General features: G+C 50.7%; 2 protein-coding genes across 6 annotated transcripts in view; one reads left to right on the top strand and one right to left on the bottom strand.

The window, feature by feature from the left end:
* Positions 1-4571: 4571 nt before the first annotated feature.
* On the top strand, positions 4572-15107 carry PCDH12 (protocadherin 12). 3 transcript variants are annotated; one of them, XM_087760080.1, is made up of 5 exons: positions 4572-4827; positions 4936-7706; positions 8227-8321; positions 9556-9707; positions 14260-15107. In XM_087760080.1, exons 1-5 carry the CDS (start codon positions 4791-4793, stop codon positions 14622-14624), a joined length of 3420 nt encoding a protein of 1139 aa, XP_087616206.1. In that variant the 5' UTR covers positions 4572-4790; the 3' UTR covers positions 14625-15107. The 3 variants fall into 3 exon arrangements, with proteins under 3 accessions (XP_087616206.1, XP_087616207.1, XP_087616205.1); XM_087760081.1 differs by having other exon boundaries at positions 4572-6796; positions 7361-7706; XM_087760079.1 differs by having other exon boundaries at positions 4572-7706.
* Positions 12163-26023, bottom strand: part of DELE1 (DAP3 binding cell death enhancer 1) — a 22547-nt gene continuing 8686 nt past the window's right edge. For 2 of the 3 annotated variants that reach the window (XR_015705296.1, XR_015705295.1), the window contains 8 exons: positions 24988-25081; positions 24127-24269; positions 23203-23361; positions 22204-22296; positions 18573-18729; positions 18084-18348; positions 14480-14636; positions 12163-14388 (listed from right to left, as the gene is read on the bottom strand). Coding sequence is in view for 1 of the 3 variants with exons in the window: in XM_087760082.1 (XP_087616208.1) it covers positions 18092-18348; positions 18573-18729; positions 22204-22296; positions 23203-23361; positions 24127-24269; positions 24988-25081 (903 nt within the window). In the remaining 2 variants the exon portion in view is untranslated. Of the gene's footprint in view, positions 14389-14479; positions 14637-15245; positions 15422-18083; positions 18349-18572; positions 18730-22203; positions 22297-23202; positions 23362-24126; positions 24270-24987; positions 25082-26023 lie in introns of those variants that run through there. The other variant, XM_087760082.1, reaches the window with a different exon arrangement.

The following is a 26023-nucleotide window of genomic DNA, read 5'->3' as shown; positions in this document are numbered from 1 at the left end:
TTAAAAGCTGCTGCTGCATCACCTACTAACTCTGTCCTGATTAGGTACCGCCCGCACCTCCTTTTATTTCCCTCCTAATTAGAGTGTTCACCTGCTGCAGGGGAGCTCCTGTATAACCCCTGCACAGGCACATACCTCCCAGCAGTATTTAGCAGGGGTTTTACAGCTGGGGTTGTAGGAAACTTTGCTCATGATGCTGCACGGTTGCCTAAATTTGTGCAAAATTGAGGGAGGCATCCAGAGCATCATCGGAGGCTGAGGCTGGAGGGGAGCTGCAGCATCACCCAGTGCCTGCCTGCAGGGCTGGGAGCCAGCTGAGCCCCACCGGGACCCCTGCCTTGGGGTGGGGGTGGTCAGAGACCCTCTCGTTGGAGGTTTGCTGCTTGGTGGCTCTCTGCTCCCCGCTGCCCATCGGTCTGGGTGCTGGGAGAGCCTGGGACTGCGGCAGAGCCGAGCGCGGAGCAGCAGTGGGCTCTTGTGGTGGAGGCAGCCAACTGCACGCTGTGCAGGCAGGGGTGCAGGCAGCAAGCTGGGGTGGTGATTTCTCCTGCCTCTCTCTTCAGCGTTGGTGAGGGCACAGCTGGGTTAGGGTTGCGTTTGGAGGGATGTGCCTGGTTTGGGGCTCCCCGGTGCAAGGAAGGCGTTGCTGGAGGAGGTCGCAAGGAGATGCAGAGAAGTCTTCACTGTGATGAAGGATGAGGTCCTGAGCAACCCAGCCCAAAAGGGACCTGACTGGGGTGGGAGGCTGGACCAGGTGGCATGTGGTGGTCACTTTCAGCCAGTGTCACCTTCTGATTTTATGGAGAAGATGAGCAGAGGGAGAGCCAGGCCCCCTGAGAGAAGGGCCATCCACCTCCTGCAGATTTGTGTACTTGCTGGGTAGTGTGAGCGGGAGAATAAATTCCTTCTTCCTGAAAAAGGTTGCCCCAAGAGCTTCCCCGATCCATGCTGGCAGCTCAGGATGGGGTAGGTCCTGGGCCACCTTGTGCATCTGCACCCACCCCTAAAACATCTAATGCACAGAGGGGGATTAAGAAAACATATTTTTTCTGCTGAAAAGGGAGTGACACTTCTAGAGAAGCAAAGCCTGTCTTTGAAGCACTGAAAATTGGAACAGTTGAGGGGGAAAAAAAGCATGACCCCTGGTGTAAGGGCACCAGCTGGTGAGAAGCAGCCGTGCTTTTACTTGCTCCAGCTAGATTTGCAGCCGTCCTCCTGCTGAGGATGGTGCTCTGAGGTACGGAGCTGAGCCTGGAAGAGAGCGTCCCACCTCGGGGTGCGTCCTGTTGTCTATGGCCTCCGTGTCCTGACCCTCAAACACCATTTCCCACCCCATGGAGCAGCTGTAGAGCAGAGATGAGACCAAGTCTTGCTTCCCTGAATGGTCCACAGGATATGGTAAGCCCTGAGCACCCTAAGGAGGCCAAATCTCGGTATGTCTTTAGTTGTGCCCATTTTAAACTCTTCTCCTTTTGATGTTTTTCATTATTAGATTTGAAAAAAATTTCTCATCCCTTCTCATTTTTATGTTGCCCCATGCACCCTGCTGGCAATGTGCAGCACAGCTTGTGGTTCCCAGCTAACACCAAGCCAACCCAAAATGACAATCAAAATTTGAAGACCTCCAGCTGTGCAGTGGAGCTCCAAATAACGTGGTGGGGCTGCTCCCTGCCATGTGATGGATGGCGAGTGTCTGGTGCCTGGAGTACAGCTCTGCATGCCTGCGAGGTTGGGGTGTCCCCTGTGTCCATGTCTTCCTCTGGAGCCTGGAGAGCAGCTGAGCTTTAGAGGACCCAGATTTTCACACCAGTAAATAGCATTTGCATCTGCTTTGGGCACTAATAGCATCACACAGAAGCTGAAGAACGCTACTGCAATAATTGAATATAACCGATGGTCTTTCGGAGCTTTAAATGAAAGGTTTTAGGTGCAGCCAGCCTCCTAGGGGGGAAATTTTATGTTCATAGACACAACATTGTCTATGGAGGTCTTGAAGCATCTGCACGTTGGAAACCTGCCTGTGTGTGAACAGGAAACAGGAGCAGACGTGTTTTGTTTTTAGCACCAGATCTTATTTTACTGTTTGTGCTTCTTGCAAGTCTCAGCTCAACCCCATTTTTCTTTTCTATTTTCTTTGTTAGCATTACTTTGCCCATCTTCCACCAAGCTGCAGCCGGCGTGGTTTGCAGCTCAGCAATGCTTTGCAGTGTCCTGCGGCCATCCTCCCTGCAAGCTGCTAATGTCCTGATGGCCGGGGGTCACAGGTCTAGTCTATAGGGATTTATTCCTGAAGCATTGTGATAATTAATGCATTAGCTCCTCCAGCTCATTTTCTCCTGGGCAGTCCAAATCTGTCACCAGTGCTGGTATCTGTGCAGCTGGTGGGGGGACAGTGCTCAGGAGTGGGTCACAGACCTCATCTCAGTGCCTCTGACTTCTCTCAGTGCTGGGGCTTTCACATCAGCCTTTCCCTATGGTGGCTGAGCAAACTGGTACTCAAAATCCCATCTGCCTCCCTGCCTTTGGGGAGAAAAAGGAGCGGTTTGGGGCTACAGCAACCTAAAGGGGTGTCCCCCCTCCAGCTGGTGGGGTGAGGGCCGCACCAAGCGGGGTCCAGCATATGCAGGTGCTGGTGTTGGGGGGAATATTTCTCCTGGCACATCAGGGGTGGGTTAAATGTGGGGCACTTGGTGAGGTTGGCTTGTTCTGCAGATGGCTTGGGAGGCAATGGGGAGAAGGATATGTCTTGCAGGGCATTTTGGGGAACCCCCACGGTTCTCAGGCATAATATTTATTTCCTTTCCTTGGTGATATTTCAGTGCGGTTTTTCTGTTCTTCTCCATCCCTGAAAAGGAAAGGCATAAAAAAAAAGGGAGGTGGAATGATGAGACTCCCCCCAGAAGGAAGTAGCCTTCCCACCCCCTCCACCCGAAAGCAGGGCACGGGCTGGGAGACATCCGCTTCTGCGTTCGCAGCTCCGCGGGCAGCCGGAGAGTGGGCGAGCATCCCTCCGGGAGAGCCCGTGGCCTGGCTTCGCTCAGCTGAGGAGGAAACAAGAGCACAAAGCAGGGAAATGACTTGGCAAAGGTCACCTGGAGCTGGGGCTGAGCCCAGGAATAGCCACCCCCCGCCAAGGCCAAGCTGCACCGGCCCTTCCTCCCAGTGTGCTGAGCCATGGCACTAACCTCCCCCGGGGCAAAATGCCTGGTCAGGACTGGGTGGTTTTGCTTTTGCTGTTCATTGTGGCATTAAAATTTACCATAATAGAAGACAAGTGATGAGAGCCAGGGACTGGGACGGGAGGCAGGCAATGGGGATCCTCAACTGGGAAAATCAGAGCTGTGAAGGAAGGGATGGGAATAGGATGGTGGTATGGGGGTGCCCAGCAAGGCTGGAAAGGCAGGAGGAGGGGCAAGGCAGGCACAGGACAGCAATGGCAGCCGCAGGGCTGCTGGGGCTGCCAGGTAGATGTAGGGACCAAGATGAAGATGATGGGGCTGGTGGAACTCAAACCACACCATGAGGATGCTCTGCTTTCTGTAATGGCCAAGGAAACTTCTGCAGTGACCTTCCCCATCCTGAATGTCTTCAATCACCTTGAGACCCAAAGTATAGCCCAGCTTGGGGTAACTGGGCTCTGCAGGCAGCCAGCTGCCTGCTCCCCTGCCCACTTAGGAGGAATACATGAAACAACAGGCTGTGGTACTGGTGCACGCATGCATGTGTGCACAGCTGGCCAGCGAGCGGGCAGTTCGGCTGTGCAGCCTCACGAGGGCTGCTTGAAGGCAGGGGCTCAGCGTAAAATGCTGAAATAAGGCAGAGAAGGGATTTCATGGTGCAAAATCAGTGCTGGGTGAGGAGTGCTGCTGGGGAAATCAAAGCAAGAGCGGAGCTGGGGATAGAGCATGTGCCCAGATGGGTGGAGTTGGCCAGGACAGACGGACGTAGGGGATGGGGAGAGGCCTGACAGGACACAGCTCGCATCTGCCAGAGCCTCCTTTCTTCCCTTGTGCCCACCTGTCTGCGTTTGACGTGGCAACTCTCCCTGTGGTTCATTAGGTCATTTTGGTGTGTCCAGATGAAAATGAAGCAGTGACATAATCAAAAGCCATACGTTGGAAAAGGTGACATGGGTGCATCACCCTCAAAACCGGCAGTAAAAGGCAGAGCAAGGAGCAGGGGTTACATGTTGGATTTAGACAAAATGAAAATAAATCAGAGTAAGTCAGAAATCTAACAGTTTGGGGAACAAGCCTTTGCGGTAATGTTAGAGCATAAGTCTGTCATCATCACTGGTCCTTGCAGACATCTTCCTGAAGCACGCTGAGGCTTTGCAGATGGGTTAGGGACTGTCTGCAGGAATCGCACCTTCTGTAAAATGCATTTTGCAGGTGACAGCAGGCAGTGGTGATGGTCCCTGCAGGCTGGAAACGGAGGGCACTTCCACACCCCTCTCCCAGCTGGGAAGCGTGCTGCCCCACGAGCCCCCACCCCACCGAGGCATTGTACCAGCCCGGTCCTCCCTTTTCCTGTAGGTGGGGTTTCCATAGGAAACACGGCTGGTCCACCTCCCGGCCCTGGCCCGGCCGGCCGGACGCTGCTCCCCGGCTGAAGCAGCGGCTGTGCCAGTCCCCTCTGCTCTGGGCTGAGCGTTTCAGCCCGGGGAGCAGCCGGCTCTCCCGGCTGTCCTCTGGCTATGGCGGGGCAGGGGACAACCGCGGGACTCGCTCGCCATTTCTCCTCCTGTCCAACTGGTGGCTGGTGCCTATGGGACTTGGAGATGGGAGAGGATGCCGAGGACTTGCGATCGCCGTAAGGACCATTTGGGTATGCGGCAGCAGGTGGACAAGCCTGCAGCAGCGTGCTGGGGCAGCAGGGCGGTGGGCTTCGCCAGCAGCATGCTGCTGCTGAGCCGCTCCGCTCTCCATTTCCCAGCCTTGTGGTGGTACCTCTTCCTCTCCACCGATGCCCAGGAGGTGGCCACGTTCACGGTGCAGTACCGGGTGTTTGAAGAAGTGCCGCTGGGAACGGTGATAGGGACGCTGGCCGAGCATTTTGAGGGCGGTGAGAGCGGCGAAACGGCGGATGCCTTCCAGCTGATGGAGACCCCCAGGAGGTTCCCACTGCACGTGGGGAGCGGGGACGGGGTGCTCAGCACGGCTGGGCGGGTGGACAGGGAGCAGCTGTGCCGGCACAGCAATCCCTGCTGGGTCTCGTTTGATGTGCTGGCTGCCCGAAACCTGGCTCTGATTCATGTGGAGGTTCAAGTGCTGGATGTCAACGACAACGCGCCACGGTTCCCCACACCCGAGCTGGAGCTGGAGATGTCGGAGAGCGCATCCCTGCGGACACGGATCCCGCTGGACCGAGCCCTGGACGCTGATACCGGCCCCAACGCCCGCTGCTCCTACGCCCTCTCCCCCAGCGAGCACTTTGCACTGGAGGTCATCTCCAGCTCCGATGGGACAAAGCATGCGGAGCTTGTCGTGGTTAAAGAAGTGGACCGGGAGCTGCACTCCTATTTTGACCTTGTGCTGATGGCCACTGATCACGGGGAGCCACCAAAATCAGGTACCGCTTTAATTAAAGTCATCGTCCTTGACTCCAATGATAACAGCCCCGTCTTTGAAGAGAGCTCTTTGACGGTAGAAGTTCGGGAGGATGCTCTGCCTGGGACCCTCCTTGTGACAGTCACAGCCACCGACCCCGACCAGGGCCCCAATGGGGAGATCGAGTACAGCCTGAGCAAGCATGCACCCCCGGAGGTGCTGAGTGCTTTCGGCATCGATGCCCGCACAGGGAGCATCATCCTGAAGCACTCACTGGACTACGAGGAAACCCATGCCTATGAGCTGGATGTGCAAGCCCGGGACCTGGGCGCCAACCCCATCCCAGCACACTGCAAGATCCTGGTCAAGGTCCTGGATGTCAACGACAATGCTCCTGACGTCCACATCACCTGGGCTGCGTGGGCGCCCGTGCTCTCTGAAGCCCTCCCCAAAGACAGCTTTGTGGCTCTGGTGACGGCCAGCGACCCTGATTCGGGAAGCAATGGGGAAGTGCATTGCTCCCTCAGTCAAGGGTACGAGCACTTCAGGCTGAAGAGGACTAACAGCCACAGCTACATGCTGATGACCAACGCCACGCTGGACAGGGAGCTGCGTGCCGAGTACAACCTGACGTTGGTGGTGCGGGACCAGGGTGACCTCTCCTTGGCCGTGCTGAAGCACCTCACTATCTGCATCAGCGATGTCAACGACAACGCCCCCTCCTTCGAGAAGGCCACCTACGAGGTTGCTGTTGCTGAGAACAGCGAAGCACCTGCCTTCTTGCTCACTGTCCATGCCACCGACCCCGACCTGGGTTTCAACGGGAAAATCACCTACAGCATCCCAGACACCTCTGCTTCAGGTGTGGTCTCAATCGACCCCACCACTGGGGATGTTTTTGCCCTCCAAGCTTTTGATTACGAGCAGGTGAGGAGCCTGGAGTTCCTGGTGACTGCAGAGGATGGTGGTCACCCCAAGCTGGTGTCCAAAGTCTCCATCAGGCTGGCGGTGCTTGACCGGAACGACAATGCACCCGTCATCACTGCGCCGGCGCTGGTGGGAGGCGCAGCCACGGTCTCCGTCCTGGTTAATGTGGAGACAGGGTGCTTCTGGGTGGTCCCTGGGAACGGGAGCACCCAAGGGACTGCAGCAGTGACCAATGCAACACTCACGTCGTGTGTTGGCGCTCCCTTCCTCTTCACCATCGTGGCCAGGGATGTGGACTCCGGCATCAACGGGGTGCTCCGGTATGATCTGGTGGGTGGGGATGATGCCGGGCTCTTCATCCTGGACCCTCTCTTGGGGCAGGTCTCCCTCAACACCAGCAATGCCAGCAGCCTTGCCGGCAGCGAGCGGGAGCTGGTGGTCCAGGTGAGCGATGGGGGGGACATCCCCCTGCACACCCTGGCCCGGTTCCGCTTAGTTTTCCGGCATCACGGGGCGTTCTCCAAAATCTCAGCCCAGGATCCCGGGTGGCTGAGCCCGTCCGTGGTGGCTGTTATCTGCCTGGCCACTGTCCTGGGTGGGTGCCTTCTCCTTTTGGTTTTAACCCTGTCTTTGCGTAAGAAGGAGAAGAAGGACGGCATGGCCTACAACTGCAGGGAGGCAGAGGATGCTCGCAGGCAGCAGCAGCTCAAGAAGCCACACAGACAGATCCAGAAGACAGATATCCACCTCATCCCGCTGCTCCGGGGCCGGCCCCAGGAGGCTGAGCCCCCCCATCCCTGCCAGGAGGATCTGCCTGGCACAGCTGCCCCTGCGCTGGGGGACTCCCCGCAGGCTCCCCTCCACCTCACCCCCACTCTCTACAGGACCCTGAGAAATCAGAGGACCCAAAAGGACTCAGATGAGCAGCAGGGGACCTTCAGCCTGCCCATCCTGCAGCGCCGGCCCTGCCAGCCCCACAGACAGAAAAATTCGTCGAAAGAGGCTGTGAGCCCCCCGGATGCACCACCACACTGCAAGAGCTTGGTGAAGCCACCACAGGGGCCCGTGGGAGAGCCCCCGCTGCCACCCAACCAGCCTGTGGGTGCCGGGGGACCTGGGCAACCCCAGCCCCACCAGCACATCCTCAGGAGCCTGGTCCGGCTGTCGCTGGTGGCACTGGCAGAGCAGAGCCCCACTGGGGAGTTTGCGATGGAGTCGCCCCCGGTGCAGGTAGGAGCTGCCCACCCCATTGCTGGAGGCGTGGACATTTCCACACCCCCCCCCACCCCAAATCCTTCCTTGCCCAGGTCTTGCACACCTTGGGGTGGTGGGAATGTGCAACCTGATGGTCTTTGGTCGCTCTCTTCCATCCCTGGGCAGAGGTGCCCCAGCAGTAGGGGCTGGGTAGGATGAACAGCCACCCCACCACGGGCAGGGTCTTCCCGTGCCCACCAGGATGACCTGGGAGCTGGGGTGGAGGACGGCTGTCACACAGGGAAGGGGACAACCCCATGCTCACTTCCCCAGGGGGGCGTTCGGGCAGGGAACGGCAGGCAGAGAGGGCGCAGGGGAAGCACTGGGGCCAGGTGGGCTGCCTGGCTGCTTGTTTTTCCCCCCGCGTGGGGATGCTGAACCATCTGCAGGAGGAGGAAGCGCTATAAAAAGGCCGGGGGGCTCGGAGGGGACGTCCTGGCAGGAAGCAGCTTGAGTGGCGATCGCCGGGGCTCAACAGGCTTTTCCTGCCTTACAGCAAATCTCCCAGCTGCTCTCCCTGCTGCACCAGGGCCAGTTCCAGCCCAAAACAAACCACAGGGGAAACAAGTACACGGCCAAGAATGGCAGCAGGTAAGGCTGGCTCTCAGCCCTTCCCCATGCCCTGTTCCCCTGCGTCTGCGCTGCCTCTGCTTCAGCCCCGCTGGCCCCAAGGGCAGGAGACACAAGGGCAGCAGACACACAAGGCAAAACCTCATCCCTGGTTTTGCTGACCTGAGGCTGGGGGGGTAGGTCCTCCCTTCAGGGGATGGCAGTGCTCCTCTGGTCCTGGCTCCCTGTTGGTATCCAGCACCCTCCTAGGGCTGCTCTTTGCCTCCTTCCTGGGGCATCTTTGGCAGCTCCTTCCACACCCACCTGAGCTACCCTGCAGCCATGAACCATCTGCCCGTCCTCGCTGGGGGAATGCTGATGTGTTCAAGTGCGATGGAAAGGTGCACTGATGAGCACAGAGGGTCCCAGCTTTGTAGGCAGCAGCACAAGGACAAGATTTCTCACGGCTCTGAGTACTGTCTTAGAGACGCTGTTGCCTGTTGACGTGAGTTCAGGGCATCTGTCCCTGGGCCAGGAGGCTAGCGAGGGAGAGACCCTGCTAGCAGGGATGCGAAGGACTGAGATATGCCAGCTCTGTGCTGAAGATGCTCCCAGACAGAAACTTTATAGCATTACCATTAAATTATGGTGTTGACATCTCTGGGTGAATGCTCCCAGGGATGCCAGAGCTTCATTGCTGCCTCGCCATGTCCCCCCTGCCCTGCCCAGGCCATGGGCAGACACGGCTTTCTCCACCTTTCTCATCATTGTCTCCATCTGCTGAGGACGGAGAGGGAGGCAGAGCTGCTCTGGGGCTGCTGGGGCAGGGCTGGGCCGCGCTGCTCCTTGCCTGGTCCTGCACATGGGCAGCTCCTCCAAAAGCACAGGGAAGAGCCAGCAGCTCCCTATTTGCTCAGGATCTCCCTGCAGAAGGACAAAAACCCTCTCGGCAAGAAATGTGGAGCAGCCCTGTGTGTAGCCCAGCACCCAGCTGGGGCCCAGTTTTCAGAGGGTCCTGATCCCAGTGCTTTTGTTCATGTGTGGGTGGGTTAAAAAAAAAAAAACCAACAACCAAACAACAAACCCAAAACTCATTAATTGGTGGGGACTGAAATGATTATGCCTTCAGTACTGTGACTGATGCACTGAGAGGATGCCCGCACCCCATCTTGGGGTCATTTTATGGGGGATAAAGACAACCACCTTTAAAGTAATTGTTGGGGCAGGGTTGTGCTGAGGGTTGAAGTGTGATTTGAGTGTTTTGGCCCCCTCGCAGGGCTGCGGGGCTGGATGCTGACTGCTTGAGCACAAAGGACAGTGGGCACGGTGAGAGCGAGGCAGAGGACCGCGATTCGGAAAGCGGGTTTGAGCTCTCCGTGCAGCAGCTGGTGGGAGAGGAGCTGGAGACCCTCCTGGAGCCGCAGGCAGGTGAGGTGGCCTCGCTACTGGGACCATGCTGGGGCTGGTGGGGGGCTCCAGCAGTGGGATCTCCTCAAATAACACACTAACCCCTTCAGAAGATAAAACTGGCTGGCCTGTGGCAAGCCAGGGGACATCTCATCTCCTAGGGTGGCTCTGAAAGTGGCAGATGCTTGGGACAGCATGTATGGACTATCCTATGCTGTTGGTCCCAGGCAGTTTACAGCAAAGGGACTTGCTGAGCTTCACATTGGATTTTTTTCATGTTTGATGACTCTTGGAAGATCTTTCCCCCCATAGAGGTATCTGCCGTTGTTGAGCTGATTTGTGAGGTTGGCCTCTGCAGGGGTGAAGTCTAGTTTAACTATGCACCCTGTGAACACTCTGCTTCCCATGCTGACCTGAGCCCCTTTGTTTCATGGTCTCCTCGTCCATGCAGAGTGAGAAAGGTGAAGCGTTGGCCTTGTCGAGCCCCTCATGATGTTATAGACCCTTTGAGCCCCATCAGGCACCTATTTCCTACCAGGCTGAACTCGTCCAGTCTTGTCTCCTGTGACCAGCCTGTTACTAATTTTAGTGTGTGTTTATTGAGATGTGGTGACCAGAGTTGTGTGCAGTGTTTAGGACACATCTACACTGGTGGTACCAGGAGGTCGTCTCGTTTGTTCTTCATTCCTCCCCTGCCCAAGCTCCATGCTGACCTCTGTTACCAAACTGTTCATGGTGACTCCCAAATCCCTCCTCTGCATGGTGGGACAGTCATCCATGCATTACATGTCATTGCCCGTGACAATTATCCAAGAGTTGGTGACACAGAAATCCACCAGCCGCTTTTAGCTCACGGCGCTCAGTATTATTAGGTCCTTCAGCAACCCCCTGCTTTCATGTCATTGGGTGTTTTAGTGGAGTCAACACCAATGCCATCCACTTCTCCACGTCATTTATCACTATGTTGAATGGTTACTCTGGGACTCCACTAATGACCTCCCTTTGTGGGGAAGATTATTTATTCCTACCCTCACTTCCCAGCTTTTAACACACATTAGTCCCTGGCAGAACCTGGCTGTTAATTCAGGGACAGCTCAGGTCCCCTGCGAGTCTGGCTGGTGCTCTTCTGCAAGCTCAGGTGTCTTCTGTCAACCAGGGACCTTCATCCACCTCTTCCAAAGATGTCAACAAATTTGCAAAACAGAATTCCCCACCTTGCAAGTGTCACGTCAGTTCTTGTCTGAATAGCAGGTACTAGGCTATCTGCTGAGCTTCGCATGAGGATTTCTAGGAATTTGCCTGCGCTACATTCACCTTCACGTGCTTAAAAACTCATGTCACAATTTCTACCTTCCCTTCCTCTGATACCGTATTCATTTGAAGCAGTAGTTAACGAACAGCAGTTAATAAACCAAGCAATTTCATATCTGAGTTCCTCTAGCACTCCAGGGTGAACACCATCTGGGCCATTTTCTACATGTTCCTTTTATTGATTTGTTCTAAAAAATCTCTTCTGCTGGCATTTCAATTTGAAAAAGTTGGGCTGACTCATGTCCTGTAGCAGAAGTTTCATTGTGGAGCCTCTGTGCTCCTCCACAGCAAGAGGAACTCATTGAGGTTTGCTGCTGTGGTCATTTTAATTCCAGAGTTGGGCATTTTCTGTGCTCTTGCTTAGAGGGAGAACCATGCTGCTTCTGTCTGTCTGCCTTTCTGCCCTTTTATTCTGGCAAGGAGCAAACAAAGGCAAGGCTGAGTGAAACGAGAGCTGCAAGCTTCCTCAGATTTAAAGGTCCTGCAGCCAAGAGCAGGGAACAAAAGGCTGCCCAGTTCATCCCATGGGTGTACTGACATGCACCGGTCCCAGTAAAGGGACTGGTGGACCTGCTCAGCAGATCCAGTCCTGCTCAGACAGGTAACATCCTAGCAAATCTGTGCTATGGTGAGGCATATCTGTGAAGTGCCATCTCCCATGCTTCTTGGAATTGACAGAAAGAAAAAACCCTTTTGTCAAATTACTGGGATTTCACAGTGGACACTGGTGGTGCATGCTGAGGCTATGCCAGCGTGGCTTCCCGCCCATGCAGTAGTGCTGGACAGGACAAAAGAGGCTGCCGTGTTTCAGTGGTGAAAAACAACCTTAACCATGAGCCCAGACCTTCCCGAAAAGGCAACGGAGTGCAGACGACGGAGCTGCTGGACTCCTTCCTCCTCTCCCAAACACAAACAGAGAAGCGGACTTGCATCCTGAGAGAGGGAGGAAGGAAGCATTGCTTGTGCTCAGGAGTATCATAACAGCTGGCCGAGGCTGGCTGGGCCTTTGTGCTATTCGCGGTGCGGGGGGGAACTGCGCGAGTCATCTGTCCCAGCCAGCTATCTGGTTGTTTGTGCTGCAAGTATCGAGCTGCGGGCTGAGCTCTCAGCACCGTCTATTAACACCTATCCCCCACCAGCGAAACAGAGCGCTTGCAGCAGCAGATGAGAGATACAACTTTATTGATTATAAAAACAACCCTGCTCCCAAAACACCATTAAAATAAGGCAGTAAAGAGTTATCGGTCAAATTAAACATACCTAATTATAAGGTTTCATGGTCACAGGACCATCAGCCCACTGAGTCTTGGCTCTCCCCGCAGCAAGCAGACTACTGTTGTGCCCTGCTCCAGAGCTGAAGCAACAAAATATTCAGGGAATGCAGTGGCTTCTTGCAGACTGAGGAGGAGAGAACTGTGGATGTTTTAGAAAAAAACATGGGACTTCAGCACATTTGGGAGATCTCTTAAGGAACAGTCACTGCGACTGAAAGAAAATACTGAGATTGCAGAAAGAAATTCTGGAAGTTAAGCAACAGAAAAGAATTTTGGGGCTTCAGCTGAAACAAAATCTAAGTGATGTATCTGCCCTTCTCTCACCCGGCTTGAGTCCCAGCCCTCACCCCCATCCCACCTCAGGACACAGTTGTTTTTCAGAGAAAAAGGACTAATTACTTAGTTGGCTGAGGAAGGAGACTTGTCTCAGTGACTGACTAGCCACTGACTGAGGACCCCATGTCCCAGGCTGTGGCAGGGCACTGATTATCTTCTGGAAGCGGCATAGTAAGTGCATTAGAATGGGGACCCTCCTTTCAGAGGTCACTTTGTAAGTCAGAGCCACATAATTATTATAATGACACCAGCTCTTGCCATCTGATTGGGACTGTTGTGTTTTGTTACCAGACACCCGTTATCTGTTCTGGTCTCTGACTCAAAGTGTTTCAGAAACCTGGCAGTCGTTTCGAACCTCCCACCGGTTCCAGGTTATGCTCTGGAAATGAAGCGATGCGGGGCTGGAAGGCAGCGTCTGTGCACCACATCACGGAGCCTTGTTTACCAACTGCAAAGCTTACCTTAAATAACAAGAACCCCCGTTTCCTTTCCTGCCGTCTGATGAGGAAGCTATTCCAGGCTCACCCTGCTATGGGGTCCTTCCTTTAATTTCCAGTATATGTTTATTCATGGACAGTTATAATCACTTATTCTTTTGCCAACACTATTTTAAGCATAAAGATTTCCTTTGTCGGTGCTTATCTCATCAAAATAATGACAGGTTACAGTCAGATCCCTGGTGAGCATTTGCTTCCATAGGCTAAGCAACCCCTGCCTCTTGGGGTCTCCATCACGTACGCCTGGACTCACTCCTGTTTTCATCTCAATAGTTTTTTCTGCACTTCTGTCATTTCAGATCCTCTTTCCTACAGATGGATAATCAGATTTGTATGTAATACTCCTAATCAGGTCTCGCCAGACCTAGCAACAATACCATGGATGTACCTTCATGCCAACAGGGAATACCTTGACCCACACATTGTATGATTTCATTTGCCTGTTTCAGGGCAGAATCACATTACTGGTACACTAACGAGCCCGCAGCCAACACCCACACCAGGCTCCCACTGCTCCTCATCTGTTTCCAGTTGATGAACAATTACTTTATAGCTCAATTTTTTGTTACCAGTATTCAACCATCCAGCTGTGCATTTTATAATCCAGAATTTCATTCTACTTCTGTTGTTATTGGTTTCACAATAACCCATTTCTTTTTGGTCTCAATATGCCTCCTTAGCTGCAAATTCCCACCCTAAAGTGACCCTTAAGAGAAGTCCACTAGTGACTTTCTTTCTGTCCAATACTTCCCCCCCTTGAAAGCTTTCCGTTGTCATCTCCCCTCTAGCCAGTGCTAAACCCTCACTTGCTCTGGCTTTGCTAACAATCTAGTGAAGTGCCACTTGAAGCTGCTTTGAGAAAGCAAAGCGATCCTAATGATTATTATATTTAAAAAAAAAAAAAACAAAACAAAACAAAAAAACCCAGTAGTTTTAAACCAGTTCTAGCTTGTTTGGTTTTTTTAAGCTGCTGGTTTGAATGATGCTGCTGGTAGCTTCTCTCTAACCTGTTTACAATCAGTCCTCTCACAGTTGATTTCAGGAAGTCTCCTCATTTCTCAATTTTTTTTTCCTTTTTATTTTTTTTTCCTGTTCTCTCCTGTGGTCTCCTCCACTCCATGTCTTACCAACAGTTCTTGTTTTCACTCCCTCCAGAGCTGGCCCTCAAGAGGCTGACAGCTGCTGACCCAGCATGGGTGGCTCGGCTCTCCTTGCCGCTCACCAGTAGTTACAAGGACAACGTCTTCTCCCCTGACTCTCTGCATTCACCTCAGGATGAGGAAGCTGCAAGGCAGGAGAAACCAAGGACCTTTGAGACCTTCGGCAAAGGTGCTGGGGCTGACTCAAATGCCGCTGGGACAAGACTGGCCAGCACCTTCCTTTCAGAAATGAGCACCCTCTTTGAAATGATTTTGTCCCAGAAGGTCCAAGTCCACAATGAAACGGGCTCGGGACTTCTGCGGCAGCTGTCAGCACGTGGGAAGAGCCTTGGACTGGAAGACAGTGCTCCTGTTCTGTAGGCAGCTTGGTGGCTGTGATAAGGAGATAAGAGTCAGACAGAGGTTCTTCCTGCATTTGAGGCGCACACGTGTGCTTTAACAGCGTCATTGTATCATCCACATCTAGACTGATCACGACAGGCATATTTCTTCCTTTGCTTCACCCCATCAAATTTCTCCATGACTGATTTCACCTTGTTTTGTTCCCTTCCACCTGCCTGTTCTTGCCTTCCTAGCTTTCCTCCTCTTCCACCCTCATCTTTCACCTTACCATCACGCTCAAGTCACACAACAGCAGGAGGGCCCTTTCCTCGCAGGGCAGGCTGATTGAGGGGAGGGGTTGTTAGATTAACCACAAGCACAACACAGTCAGCTACATCCATGTGATTACAGACTGTGCACCAGAGACGATAAAATATTGCAGTCATGGACTTTGCAACGTGCTGCAGAGTTGGGCTCCAGGATCTCAGTTCTTATTTAAATAAAATTGTTTTTTTTCTAACACTACCATCTCTGGAACAAGGTGCACTACAGCTGACATAATGACGTATCTGCAGAAAGCCTGAAATGGCAACTCAGAAAGGGAGATCTGCCTGTTGTCTCCCATTGATCCCTTCAGCTTTTGTGCTTCTACCACTGTGAACTTGGCATTTTGTAAAGCACCCCAAAATCAGCATTTCTGCTCTGGCATCTCTGCTATGGCTGCACTAGGTGCCCACAATTTCCTTCTCCATGCTCTCTTTAGAGGCCATTGGATTTTGGAGCGTAGTCCTTGCCCAGAATCAGACAACAGATGGCTGGAGTCTGCCAAAGGTAACCTGGGAAAAGGGAAGCATGAAAACACTGTTTTGAAATATTCAGTCACAAGCTTCAACCATATTACGGGTTTTCACTTTGATCTGTATGTATGTGAGCTATAAGACAGTTTTAGGATAATAGCACGTGTAGGAAAACTAAGATACAGATATTAGTAACAGAGGAAGAAGCACACAGGTGTTGTTCACCATGGGGATTTGCACTCGCAGAGACTGGAAAGGCAACAGTGGCATAAGCATCTGGAGTGCATTTGTAGGCTTAGGCAGCGGTGCATGGACGGCAAGTAAGTGCTTCTGGATCGTGCACACATAGGACTCTCTTCTGTACCATAGTTTGTGCCTTCCAACTATGATACAAAACATCAGAACAAATTTGGGGCACATTGGCAAAGTGCTGTATAGGTGAGAGGAGAGTCACGCCATGGGAATGAGGGTAAGCCATTGCCTCCACTGCTAGCAATGCGCAACATCGTTGCTTGCTGAGTGACTACAAAAGCGAGGCTGAGAAGACTGCCAGCCTCCCCGCCATCACAGTGCAGGGCCAGCAGTGCTTTGCGCACACTGCTTTCTTCCCTTCACCATCTTTACATTAAAAATACCGCGCTGACTTCTCCACAGATACCACAGTTCACAACACAGGTTTCTCCAAAGCTAATTTGCTCATGGTGGGGCTGTCGCATCAGGTGTCTTTGGGTGACATTTTTGGTTTTCATTTTACTGTTAAGTTGAAAAAGAACAGGCAGCAAGACCCAGCAGACATGATCCTGGAGCATCTCAAGGGTGTCTTACCTGTGTTTCTTTTCCATGAATCTAGAGGTGACAGTGCCCTGCTTTTAGTGTGTACACACACAAGCCACAGCAGCCGACAATCATACAGATAATTTAAAGCAGAGTAAATGAGAAAGTTATCCCTCTCTGTTGCTCTTGGGAACAAATGGCAAAAGCAACAGAGTAAGATTTCCCCAGGCAGACTCTTTAATATCCAAAATACGCACTGTTGTATTTGGAGTCTCCAAAGTGCTTTACAGATGACCCCATCTCTAGCAATAAACTACACTGATGGGTTTGCCCCAGCCTGCTTATACTGCCACGCTGCTCATAGAAATGTCTTGCTCTTTTGTTTCACAAACAAAACAGGCTCTTGCACCAAAACAATGACGGTGAGCCAAATTCTAACTGAGATGCAGCTGTGCAAACCACGAGGGAGGCATAGCTGTGACTGTGAGGAGATGCAGCCTTATGGGATTCCTCTGCATCTTGGGAACGCACACAGAGGACACACGGCACAACCTTGCATGTTCCTCTGGGAAGTTACTTTGATGTGCCTGTCAAAGGACAAACTTTACACAAAAATACATCATAATAAGAAGATTAAAAAGGAGACAAATTCCTTTCTCGGTTCAATTTCCTGATTCTGCAAACTGCTTTCAACCCCCCCCAACCCTTACCCCCGTCCTGTCCTGACCAATGCGTAAGCATGCTGTGGATTATCACAGAATAGGAAATCCACCCGAGGAATTTCCTGCTAATTGTATCCTGCTTGATAAAGGAAATGGTCTAAGAAAGTTTGGTCTGAGCAGAAAGAGAGACCAGACTAGAAGAACAATCAGACGTGTTGAGCTCTGGCTGTGCCCCTCCCTTGCTGAATGGAGACCACAGCAAGTTCAGGATGGGGCCATTGCCTTTGTTTTTCAGAGCCTGATCTACACAAAGCACCAGAGCACCATGGCTACAGGAAGCTGGACAGTTTGTACAGATGCCCTTGAACCAGTTTAAACTGGTGTGGACAAATGTCTTTTTCCGGATTCAGCTGCCCCAGTGGAAGAAATTATCATACCAGCTGCTTGCCGCTGCCTGCCTGACAGTGGTTACTGCCCGCTGGGAGCATCCCTTATCCACTTCAGTGAAAATGAGCTGGCGCGCTTAGCAAACATATACCATATAAATTTTGAGGAAAACCTTGCTCATTGTGACTCAAAGGGGTGTACCCATGGGAGCAGCTCACTGCCAGAGCTGAAGGAATAATAACGGGACCGAAAGGCATGGACAACGGTGCAGGATGGCTGAGCACAGCCGTTACTTTCACCACTACAGGTGGATCCATAAGCCATATCCCAGAAAAACCTGTGCCTTAATAATCAGAATTCACCCTCTTGCTTGCATAGGTTTGAAAGCAGATTAAACTGCCACAATGGCAATGTAGAGACAAGCCCGGACTGTGCTGGTAGCAAAACTGCTGTGGGAACAGCTAGCCTTGAAGTGAGATCAAATTGCCTCAGAGGGTGCAGGCCAGGCCCATCACAGAATTAGATGCCAACATCACCATATGGTGGCTTGTAAACCTCACTGGGGGACCGTGTGCAAGATGTGCAGGGCTACTGGAATTCTAGCCCCACATCACATCCCTGTGGCATGGTGGGAGTCTATACGTAGCTCTATATGGAAATGTAGGAGCATAAGAAAGGTCCTTGTATTGGAAGGTAGAGGGCCAGACCACATGGTGGCACAGGAGATATCACAAGGTTTGTTCTCAAACCCCCTGTATTTAAAAATGGCTCCCGTTCTATTAACAGAAAGCTTTTTCTTTCCACTCACTGCTAGCCTGCTTCCAGCCCCACGCAGACTAAGAGGGCTGCCTTCCCTTCTGCCTGCTTGTTTCACTTACCAACTGCTCTAATAACAGCAGTGGTGGGGCTCCAAGCACTGCAGTTCCAGTGGTGTTGGCCTGTTTCCGAGGGCATGGCTCCATCCTGCACTGCTGAGCGACATCATGTGGAGTCCGTCTGCGCTCCAAGAGTGGGGCAGGGTGAGGGCAGATTGTCTTGGCTGGGTGGTGTGGAGGCCTGCAGGCACACGCTCAATAGCCCAGAAACAGGGGCTAGAGGAAGAGGCTCTTATTCCGGAAGGGAATGGATGCTTTGCTCGCACATCTGAAAGTACATTAGAACAAGATATTAATGACACATCATACTATGGGAACAGCTTCTCCACTTCAGCTTGACTGGAAATAGCTGGTAAGAAGTGGAAAGAACTGAAAAGGAAAAGTGCTCCCTTTCCTTCAGTAAAAAGGACTCCTTTTTGCCATGGCCCTGCTTTTATGGGGTCACTACACGGTGCAGTCCCACACACCCTCTTCCCCCATTGCCTGTGGTACCTTCCATCTCCTCTTCTAACACTCGCAGTCTCTCCTGGGAGTTCCTGTTCCCCGCAGCAGCTGACTGTCGGTAGTGTCTCATCGCTTCTGCCAGGTTCTGCTGCACTCCAAGGCCCTTCTCATAGCAAACGCCCACGTGATACCTGCTTTGGGCATCCTAGCCACAGGAGAAAGCACAGCAATCAGCCCCACACGATGGAGAATTGACGACATCACACGAAAGGAGAACAGAAAGTCTTTAACACCTTCTTTAAAGTTTACTGCTCTATCTTTGGTCACCTTCTTTAAAGTTTACTCCCCTATCCCTCAGACCATATCTTCAGTAATTTAGTCCCTTCTCTGAGCACATAGTGAAGCAGAATTTCTTACCAGCTATCTCTGACTTCGCTCCTTCCTATCCCTTTCCAATTAAATTCACTGATTTCCCTTCAGCATCCAGGTCTGCGTCATGGGAACAAAGGAACAGCTGTCTCCACAGACCATCCCAGTTGTCTCAGGGGTCAGAGCTAAGAGGTCTTGGGCAGCCCTGACTGAACCCACATCCTGATCACACCCAAACTCTGAGCACGCCCTGTGGACTGCCCTACGACAATTCACACAGAAGTCTTGTCTAAACATAACAAATGCCAGAAAGGCACTTGCTGCCAAGGGTTGGAAGATGCCCCTTGGCAGCATCAGGCCATCAGGCCTTCAACACAACAGTGCACCAATGTCTTGCTCAGCCCCACCTAATTATATTCCGGAAGAAATCTCAAGCAGCAGAAATGAAGTCAAGCAAATAAGCACTAGAGAAAAAGCACCTAAACTACTCAGACACATGTAACTGCTGAGAATGATCTAGAAAGCAGAGGATGTCACTGCAGGTGGGTCAGTGAAGCCAACTCCAAACCCGTGATATGTTTACATGTTAGCTGTGCACTTTATCTTTGAGATCCAGTAGGAGGCAAAGGCTGTCACAGATAGCAAGAAAGCAAGATGACAGTCCTGAAGACACTGAAAAGATGGCATGGGCTAGCAGTCACACAGACCTTTTCCAGCAAAAAAGCCAGCAACATAATTTGAAGAGTATGACTGCCAGAAACATGGTCTAAACAAGGCTTTGCAAAAAAAAGAAAAGAAGAAAAAAAAAGAAAAAAGGAGGTAAGTAGGAAGTTTTAATAAAGCCATGAGAAAAGAACATATTGCAAATGTTGCTGTCTGGGATGTAGTTGGTAGAGGAAAGCGAAGAACTCAATGAGTGGGTGCTTTGCAAAATGTTGCAAGTCTCAGTTTATGACAGCAATAAACTTCTCTAGAGACGAGATAAACATGTTGAAGGATTGGCACTTCAGATGTGACAAGAGACAGGGTTAAATAAGTATGAAGTATTCCACTAGCCGGCTCTTATATGATGAACACCTCAAAGACGAGACCACAAGGAGAAGAGATCCCCAAATTAGCATGGCATAAGTGACTGCAATATACTTTGAAATCTGAAGGTCAGACTCAGTTCTCCAACACTCTTTAATACAGTTTTTATATTCTACGCTTGCACGCATAAAATAAGGGAGGATTAAAAAGTGGTAACCAAAGTAAAATGCAGTTCTCTGAAGCACTGTTGTATTTGGAAGAACACTTGTCAGAGTTCTCCCCTTGGCTCTAGTACAGAGCAACGACCTGGGAGAGAAACACTGAACCCATGACTTTTTGTGCCTGTTCTCCCTTTTTTGGAGTTGTAGCTAAATGGTGCCATCCTTGCTTCACCCATATCCAGCAGTCTTTTAACCAACTAAACATAAATTCATACTCCAGGTTAGTGGGAAAAGAACACACTCACGGAGCCCTTCCCCAGCAGAATGCGTGGGGTTACATCCCAGGGAGCCTATGCTCAAGCCTGCCAGCAAGGATGAGGCTGTGGTACATCCGCAGCCAGCATCCAGTGAGAAGCTGGGATGGGGAAAGATGATTGGGTTCTGACAACTGTCACGGCTGCGACCAAAACATGTAAAACACTGATCTACTGGGGGACACCCCTGGGACCTGCAGTTACCTGCTAGATTTTCTGTTGTTAAGGGCTTACTAGGCATTCAATAAATGACAATCATCTATTTAATGAGATAATTCATTGTTATATTGTGCAGCATACGCATCTGAGATCAGGCTGGAAGGGAGTCAATGATGCAGCTTATGAGAGATCTTTAGCAGACTTGGAATTAAATACTGTATCAACCATCATGAACATGATGTCTGAGCTGCTGGGGCTAGTCAGGCCTAGTCTCACCAGTGATTTGACAGTGTCTGCATTCTTAAAAGTGCGTGAAAACTGAAGTGGTAAAGCTTGCAAGTGATGTAGTGTCATTTAGAGTGATCAAATTTACTGTAAAGAATTAATTAGAGAAGATCTTGCAGGACAGAGTGGGCAACACAATCACAGAGGAAACTTAGTGTTGACAAATGCAAAGTAGTGCTTATAGAAAGAAATTTGTGAGTCACTGTGATAGTTCCCTGAAACCATCAAGTCACTGCTGAGTGGCAGGCAAAAGAGCAAACAATATTAGGAATTATTGGACAGGAATACAGAACAAAGCAGAGGATCTCATTATGTCAGATCCCTGGCATGTCTCCATTCTGAATCCAGTTTTAGTCCAAGCATCTTAAAATGGTCAAAGGAGAATTTGAAAAATAGAGGAAGACCGACAAGCAAAATAGAACAGCTTAACTACATGGAGAGACAAACTAAACTAGCACCCGGAAGCCTGCAAAAGAAATGACTCAGAGAGGACATGCTAAAGGGCAACAGAATCAGAAGTATTAGCCAGAAGAAGAGGGAATAGCTATTCATTATTTTCTACTACACAAAAGCTGTGGGAACTGAAGTTAAAATGAACAAGTTCTTCAGAAAAAACTAGCTATTACAATGCAGTGCAAGCTGAAAACAAGTGAACAATGTCACAGTGCTGTAAAGAAACAGAACTGTGGGATGCAGAAACCTGGCTGCAAGACACGGGATGTCATACTTCTACTCCTCTAAGTGCTGGTAAGCGTTCAGGACCAGTACTATGCCGAGATTGTGGCATGGCCCTTAAAAAAAAAATAAGCCTGTGTCACTTGGAGAAAGTTCAACAGAAAGCAAGAAAATTGTTGGGGATCTAGACAACATGACGTGTGAAGAGAAACTGCAACAATGGGTGAAGGCTGAATGGAGGTTCAAGTATTTAAATACATTAAAGGTCCCTGCAAAGAAATAGAAATAGTCTTTTCATCCTCTCTATAGAAGGCAAGAAATAAGGTCCAATTTTGAAGAACAGATTTGAGATAGACACAACAAAGTTCTCAAAATGATACAGTAGTGAAAGAGTTTGACTGAAGAGGGTGTAGATGCAAATAATGGGAAATCTGTAAAATTATGCTAGATGAATACAAGCGCGGTGCTGTAAGAACTACTCCAACCCAGCATGGCTGGTTTCTACATTCATGTTTTGTAGGGTCTGTGCCCCAGGGCCTGTTTCCTCTCCAAGATGCACCAAGGCTCCACTCTGTCCTTTCAGACTCTGCGGTAAAATCCTGACACTTGCTCCCATTTCCAAGAAGCCCTGAAATCTGCCATGATCCCAAACTGAGAACAATCATAGCTTGCAAAGGGATTACTTACGCCATTCTTTGCTGCCAGCAGCAGGTACTTCAGACCTCTCTTTTCTTTAGGTTGCATCCCTCTCATGTAGAACACTCCAAGATAAGCCTGTGCCTGCAACAAAACCACACAATACAAATCAGCCAGATTTCCCCATTAATTATTCCAGTTCTTTTACCCATTTTGCAAGGTGTTCAAATGCCAGGGTTACTGCTGCAAGATGGGTGTGCAAAGTACCCTGCTGACAGAAGGGGGGGTTGGGCTGTCCTAGAAAAAAATCAGTCTGACATGCTAAACACAAAAAATCACATTTGATCTATAGCACTCCACTATATGTGCAGTAACATCACCATACTAACACCGTAAGACCGAGAATATCGTTTCAAACGGCACTGTGGAAATCAGAGCCAGGGAACGGCTCCTACTCGTGAGCTGTCCGTAAGATACAGCAGATGCACTTCCTGGAACAGCGTGCTACATGAGATACAGTCACTGCCAGAACGACTGGCATTCGCAACACAAGATGGCACATGCCTAAATGCATCTCCTAAAGAGTGGGAAAGGAGGGCAGGGTACACAGATCCATGTGGATGAATCATCTTGAAAAGTCACAGATACCATATGAAGATCTGTTCTTATTCCAAGCATCTCATGGAAGTTCCTCCACCAAAGCAACCTGTACTCTTGGAATTGAGAGGAGATGAAACACAGAGCTACATTTTCAACTGTAGGTCAGTTTTCCTAAGTCAATGATCTAATCTAGGTGTCTAATCTAAGAGCTACATTAAAAAGCCCAACAGCAAAACAGACAACCAACACTGCTGACCCAGTGGGTACCTAGCTGCCTCCCATGTGCAGGCAGGACTGTCCCCCATACACTGTCAGGAGTATAAATATGTTGGAAGAATTTTGCTTCCAGTCCCACAGATGCTGCTTTCTAGGATGGCTTGTGGTTCAAATCCTTTAGACAGGGTTCTCTGCTGGCTCTCTCCTATGAACCCCCATGCTGTGGACGCTAACCTCTGTAATCCCGGCCATTGCTGCTTGCTCCAGGAAAGTCACTGCCTTCTGATGCCTGTCCCATTCATTTTCAGGTCTGTGGCACAAGAGGTATCTAGCGTAGCGGTACTGTGCCATGGGGTGACAGCTGCTGGCCGCGTGGTAGTAATAAAAAGCTGCCTGGAAAAAGAGAAATACACTTGTGTGATTCAGGTAACACACGCCCTCAAACATGACATGACTCCCCTCTGGCCAGGACGAGCTTAACCTCTGTGTCTAGATCTATCATAAGCTGCCCACACTTTACCCCAGCAGCTCTCCCACACCTCCCCGCTGAAGAACATGTGAGATTGTTTAAGTGAGACAGTGGACTGCGACTATACAAGAGCCCTCTAACCACCCTGCCTTCTCCAGTCAAAACTCCCCGTGTTGAAGGGGGTGGCACCGGGCCAACAGTACCAAAGCTTAGTCTGTGCCAACGGGGATCTGCACAATTACTCAAAACAAGCTGCCTTTGCAGATCTTTCCAGCTACAGAAGATCCTGACTACGGCCAGCACGCACTAGGTGGCAGGCTGTAGTTAAGGTACCCACACTGGACAGCTTGAGATGTAAAGAAGCCCTCGGATGTGCAGTGGTGTTTTAAACACAGTAACATGACAGGTTTCTCCTTGGTACTCTCCTGGGTGCTAGTGGCACAGCCTGTGTACCTACGAGAAGACCTCAGAAGCTATGAGAAAGGGGATTTCAGGAGCACATCCCTGCGTGGATCTATGACACTGAAGCCAGCACTGCAAACCCGCAGTTTATATTATTTCCAGCATTTTCTAACGAGACTTCAGAGACTTGTCACACCCATGCAAAAGGAGAAAAGCGCCTGTGCACCCAACAAAGACCACCCTCCTGGTCTGTGCTGCACATAGACAACCCTACAAGCCGTGGATACCTTTCCCAAGTCTTTTTCCGTGCCTCTGCCGTGCTCGTAACACAGACCCACATTGAACTGGGCTTTGCTGTAGCCTCGATCTGCTGCCAGTTTGAAGCAGGTATAGGCTATCCTGTAATGGCCCGCTCTCATGCTTTCAATCCCTGAGAAGAACACAATGTAAAAACAGGGGAAAAGAAAATGGACAGAAGGCAGCTTCAAATGCAGCAACCTCCCCCACAGCTACTGGGCATTCCTTGACCCATGCCAAGTGCTCCGGTCCACTTCTGGCTGGCTCACCAACCCTCATTCCATAGGACCAAAGTTTTCATAGGAAAAATGGCAACACTGCATTTTAGGAATTTTTCTAGTCTCATTGCAAAGAAGGATCATGGGCTAACACAACGTATGGTTTGCACAGAAGCAGCTCACTTTTTTAGTGCTGCAACTAGTGGTGTATATAGGACAGGGATTTTTTTCTTAGATCACTGCATCTTCCTTCAGCTCGTCTTAGAGTTGCAATTCTGCAATTGCTTTTTCAGCTTGCCAGGAAGACTGAGATCTCAGACAATGAAAAAAGATACAAGGATATGATGGTTCGTGTTGCAAAAAAGACCGAGATGGCTTAATTTCCAACTACAGATGTCAGGACAACACTGCAGGCTTCAACCAAGCCTGGATTTAAATATGCCGATATAAATCAGGTGGCAGGATGGGACAAAGGGCAATAAATCTCTCAAAGCACAGCTGAAATTGCTGAAAGGAGGCTTCAGCTTGAGTATATGCCATCTTTGCCTTCACACAAGACCTGCAACAATTCGGAGGTCCTCCAAAAAGAGAAACGCGTGGTTTAAGGACAAAACAAATCCAAGTCCACATTACCGAGGATATTCAATGCAATGGAAATGTCAATCCGGAAAATCTGCTGCAACTGGAAAGCAGCTTCCTCTAAACGCCCTCGCTGAGCTGGGTCACCCTGAGGAGTTAAAGAGGAAACCTATTAAGACAGCAAAAACATACAAATCCTATAGAAGATTCTTTCTTGGAAACTGAGCAGTGAGACACATCTGTACTGTACTCTAGTTATCAAGAGGGTGATGTAATCTGGTGTCAAGTGTCCACAAAAAAATCTCCCTTTCCCTCACAGCCATCCAGTTAGGGAAGCTGTATGGACATTGCTCGCCTCCCCTCTGGCCAGGGAGCTTGGTGTAGCCTCTTGGACATCATCAGACCTTTCAATTTAGCAAATACCTGATACCGCTCATTAACTCCCCACTTCAGAAGTAACAATAGCCCTTGGTCACCCTCCTGCATCATGTCAACAGCACAGTCTCTGTCAAACATGCCTTGACATATTTGTATATGCTTTACACAATTCAAGATGAGCCCACGCTGTCAGCTTGCTGAACGCTGTACGCTCCTAATAAAATCCTGCACAGCAGAGACAATGTCTTTTCTTTCTCAGGAACGAACAGTATTTTTTACTTTACCACAGCTCTGGGAGGTGGGAGGAGGATTAGACTGGCCTGCAGCTTTAGCTTCCAAGCTTGCATACAAATTTAGTGCCATCGAGTGGCAGCAGTGCTCACTGCACAGGAGCTGAGATGCCTCCGCACTCGGGGAAGTCATGGAGCAAAAATGCCCCTTGCCACCCAACAGCTTTACTGCTCAGCCAGCACTCAGAGCCGCTCACAAGAGGGCAAGACACGGACCAACTCCCCTCCTCTCCCGAGAGCCTCCAGAGACCTGCCCCATGACCTACGAATGAGCCAGAGACTCTCCCTATGGGCCCTGCAGCAGTGGTACCTCCTAGGATGGGGAGCTCGACGCTCACCCCCTTGGCAGACCAAGCGAACGCCTTTCTGGTGGGGGAGCAGAGGTCACTTCAATGTCAAAGAGAGGATCCCACTCTGTTAAA

The sequence above is a fragment of the Nipponia nippon genome, unplaced genomic scaffold, assembly GCF_047370975.1.
Source record: "Nipponia nippon isolate SJK-2023a ecotype South Korea unplaced genomic scaffold, ASM4737097v1 scaffold_21, whole genome shotgun sequence".
Lineage (NCBI taxonomy): Eukaryota > Metazoa > Chordata > Aves > Pelecaniformes > Threskiornithidae > Nipponia > Nipponia nippon.
The sequence above is the reverse complement of the archived record's forward strand: the minus strand, read 5'-3'. Positions and strand labels throughout refer to the sequence as shown.

What these genes read in the sequence shown, in the direction of transcription:
- PCDH12 (XM_087760079.1), top strand. Translation starts at nt 4,791, where the DNA reads ATGCCGAGGACTTGCGATCGCCGTAAGGACCATTTGGGTATGCGGCAG. An exon ending in TGGAGTCGCCCCCGGTGCAG is followed by an intron (nt 7,707 to 8,226) that starts GTAGGAGCTGCC and finishes CCTGCCTTACAG; the next exon opens with CAAATCTCCCAGCTGCTCTC. An exon ending in CCTCCTGGAGCCGCAGGCAG is followed by an intron (nt 9,708 to 14,259) that starts GTGAGGTGGCCT and finishes CACTCCCTCCAG; the next exon opens with AGCTGGCCCTCAAGAGGCTG.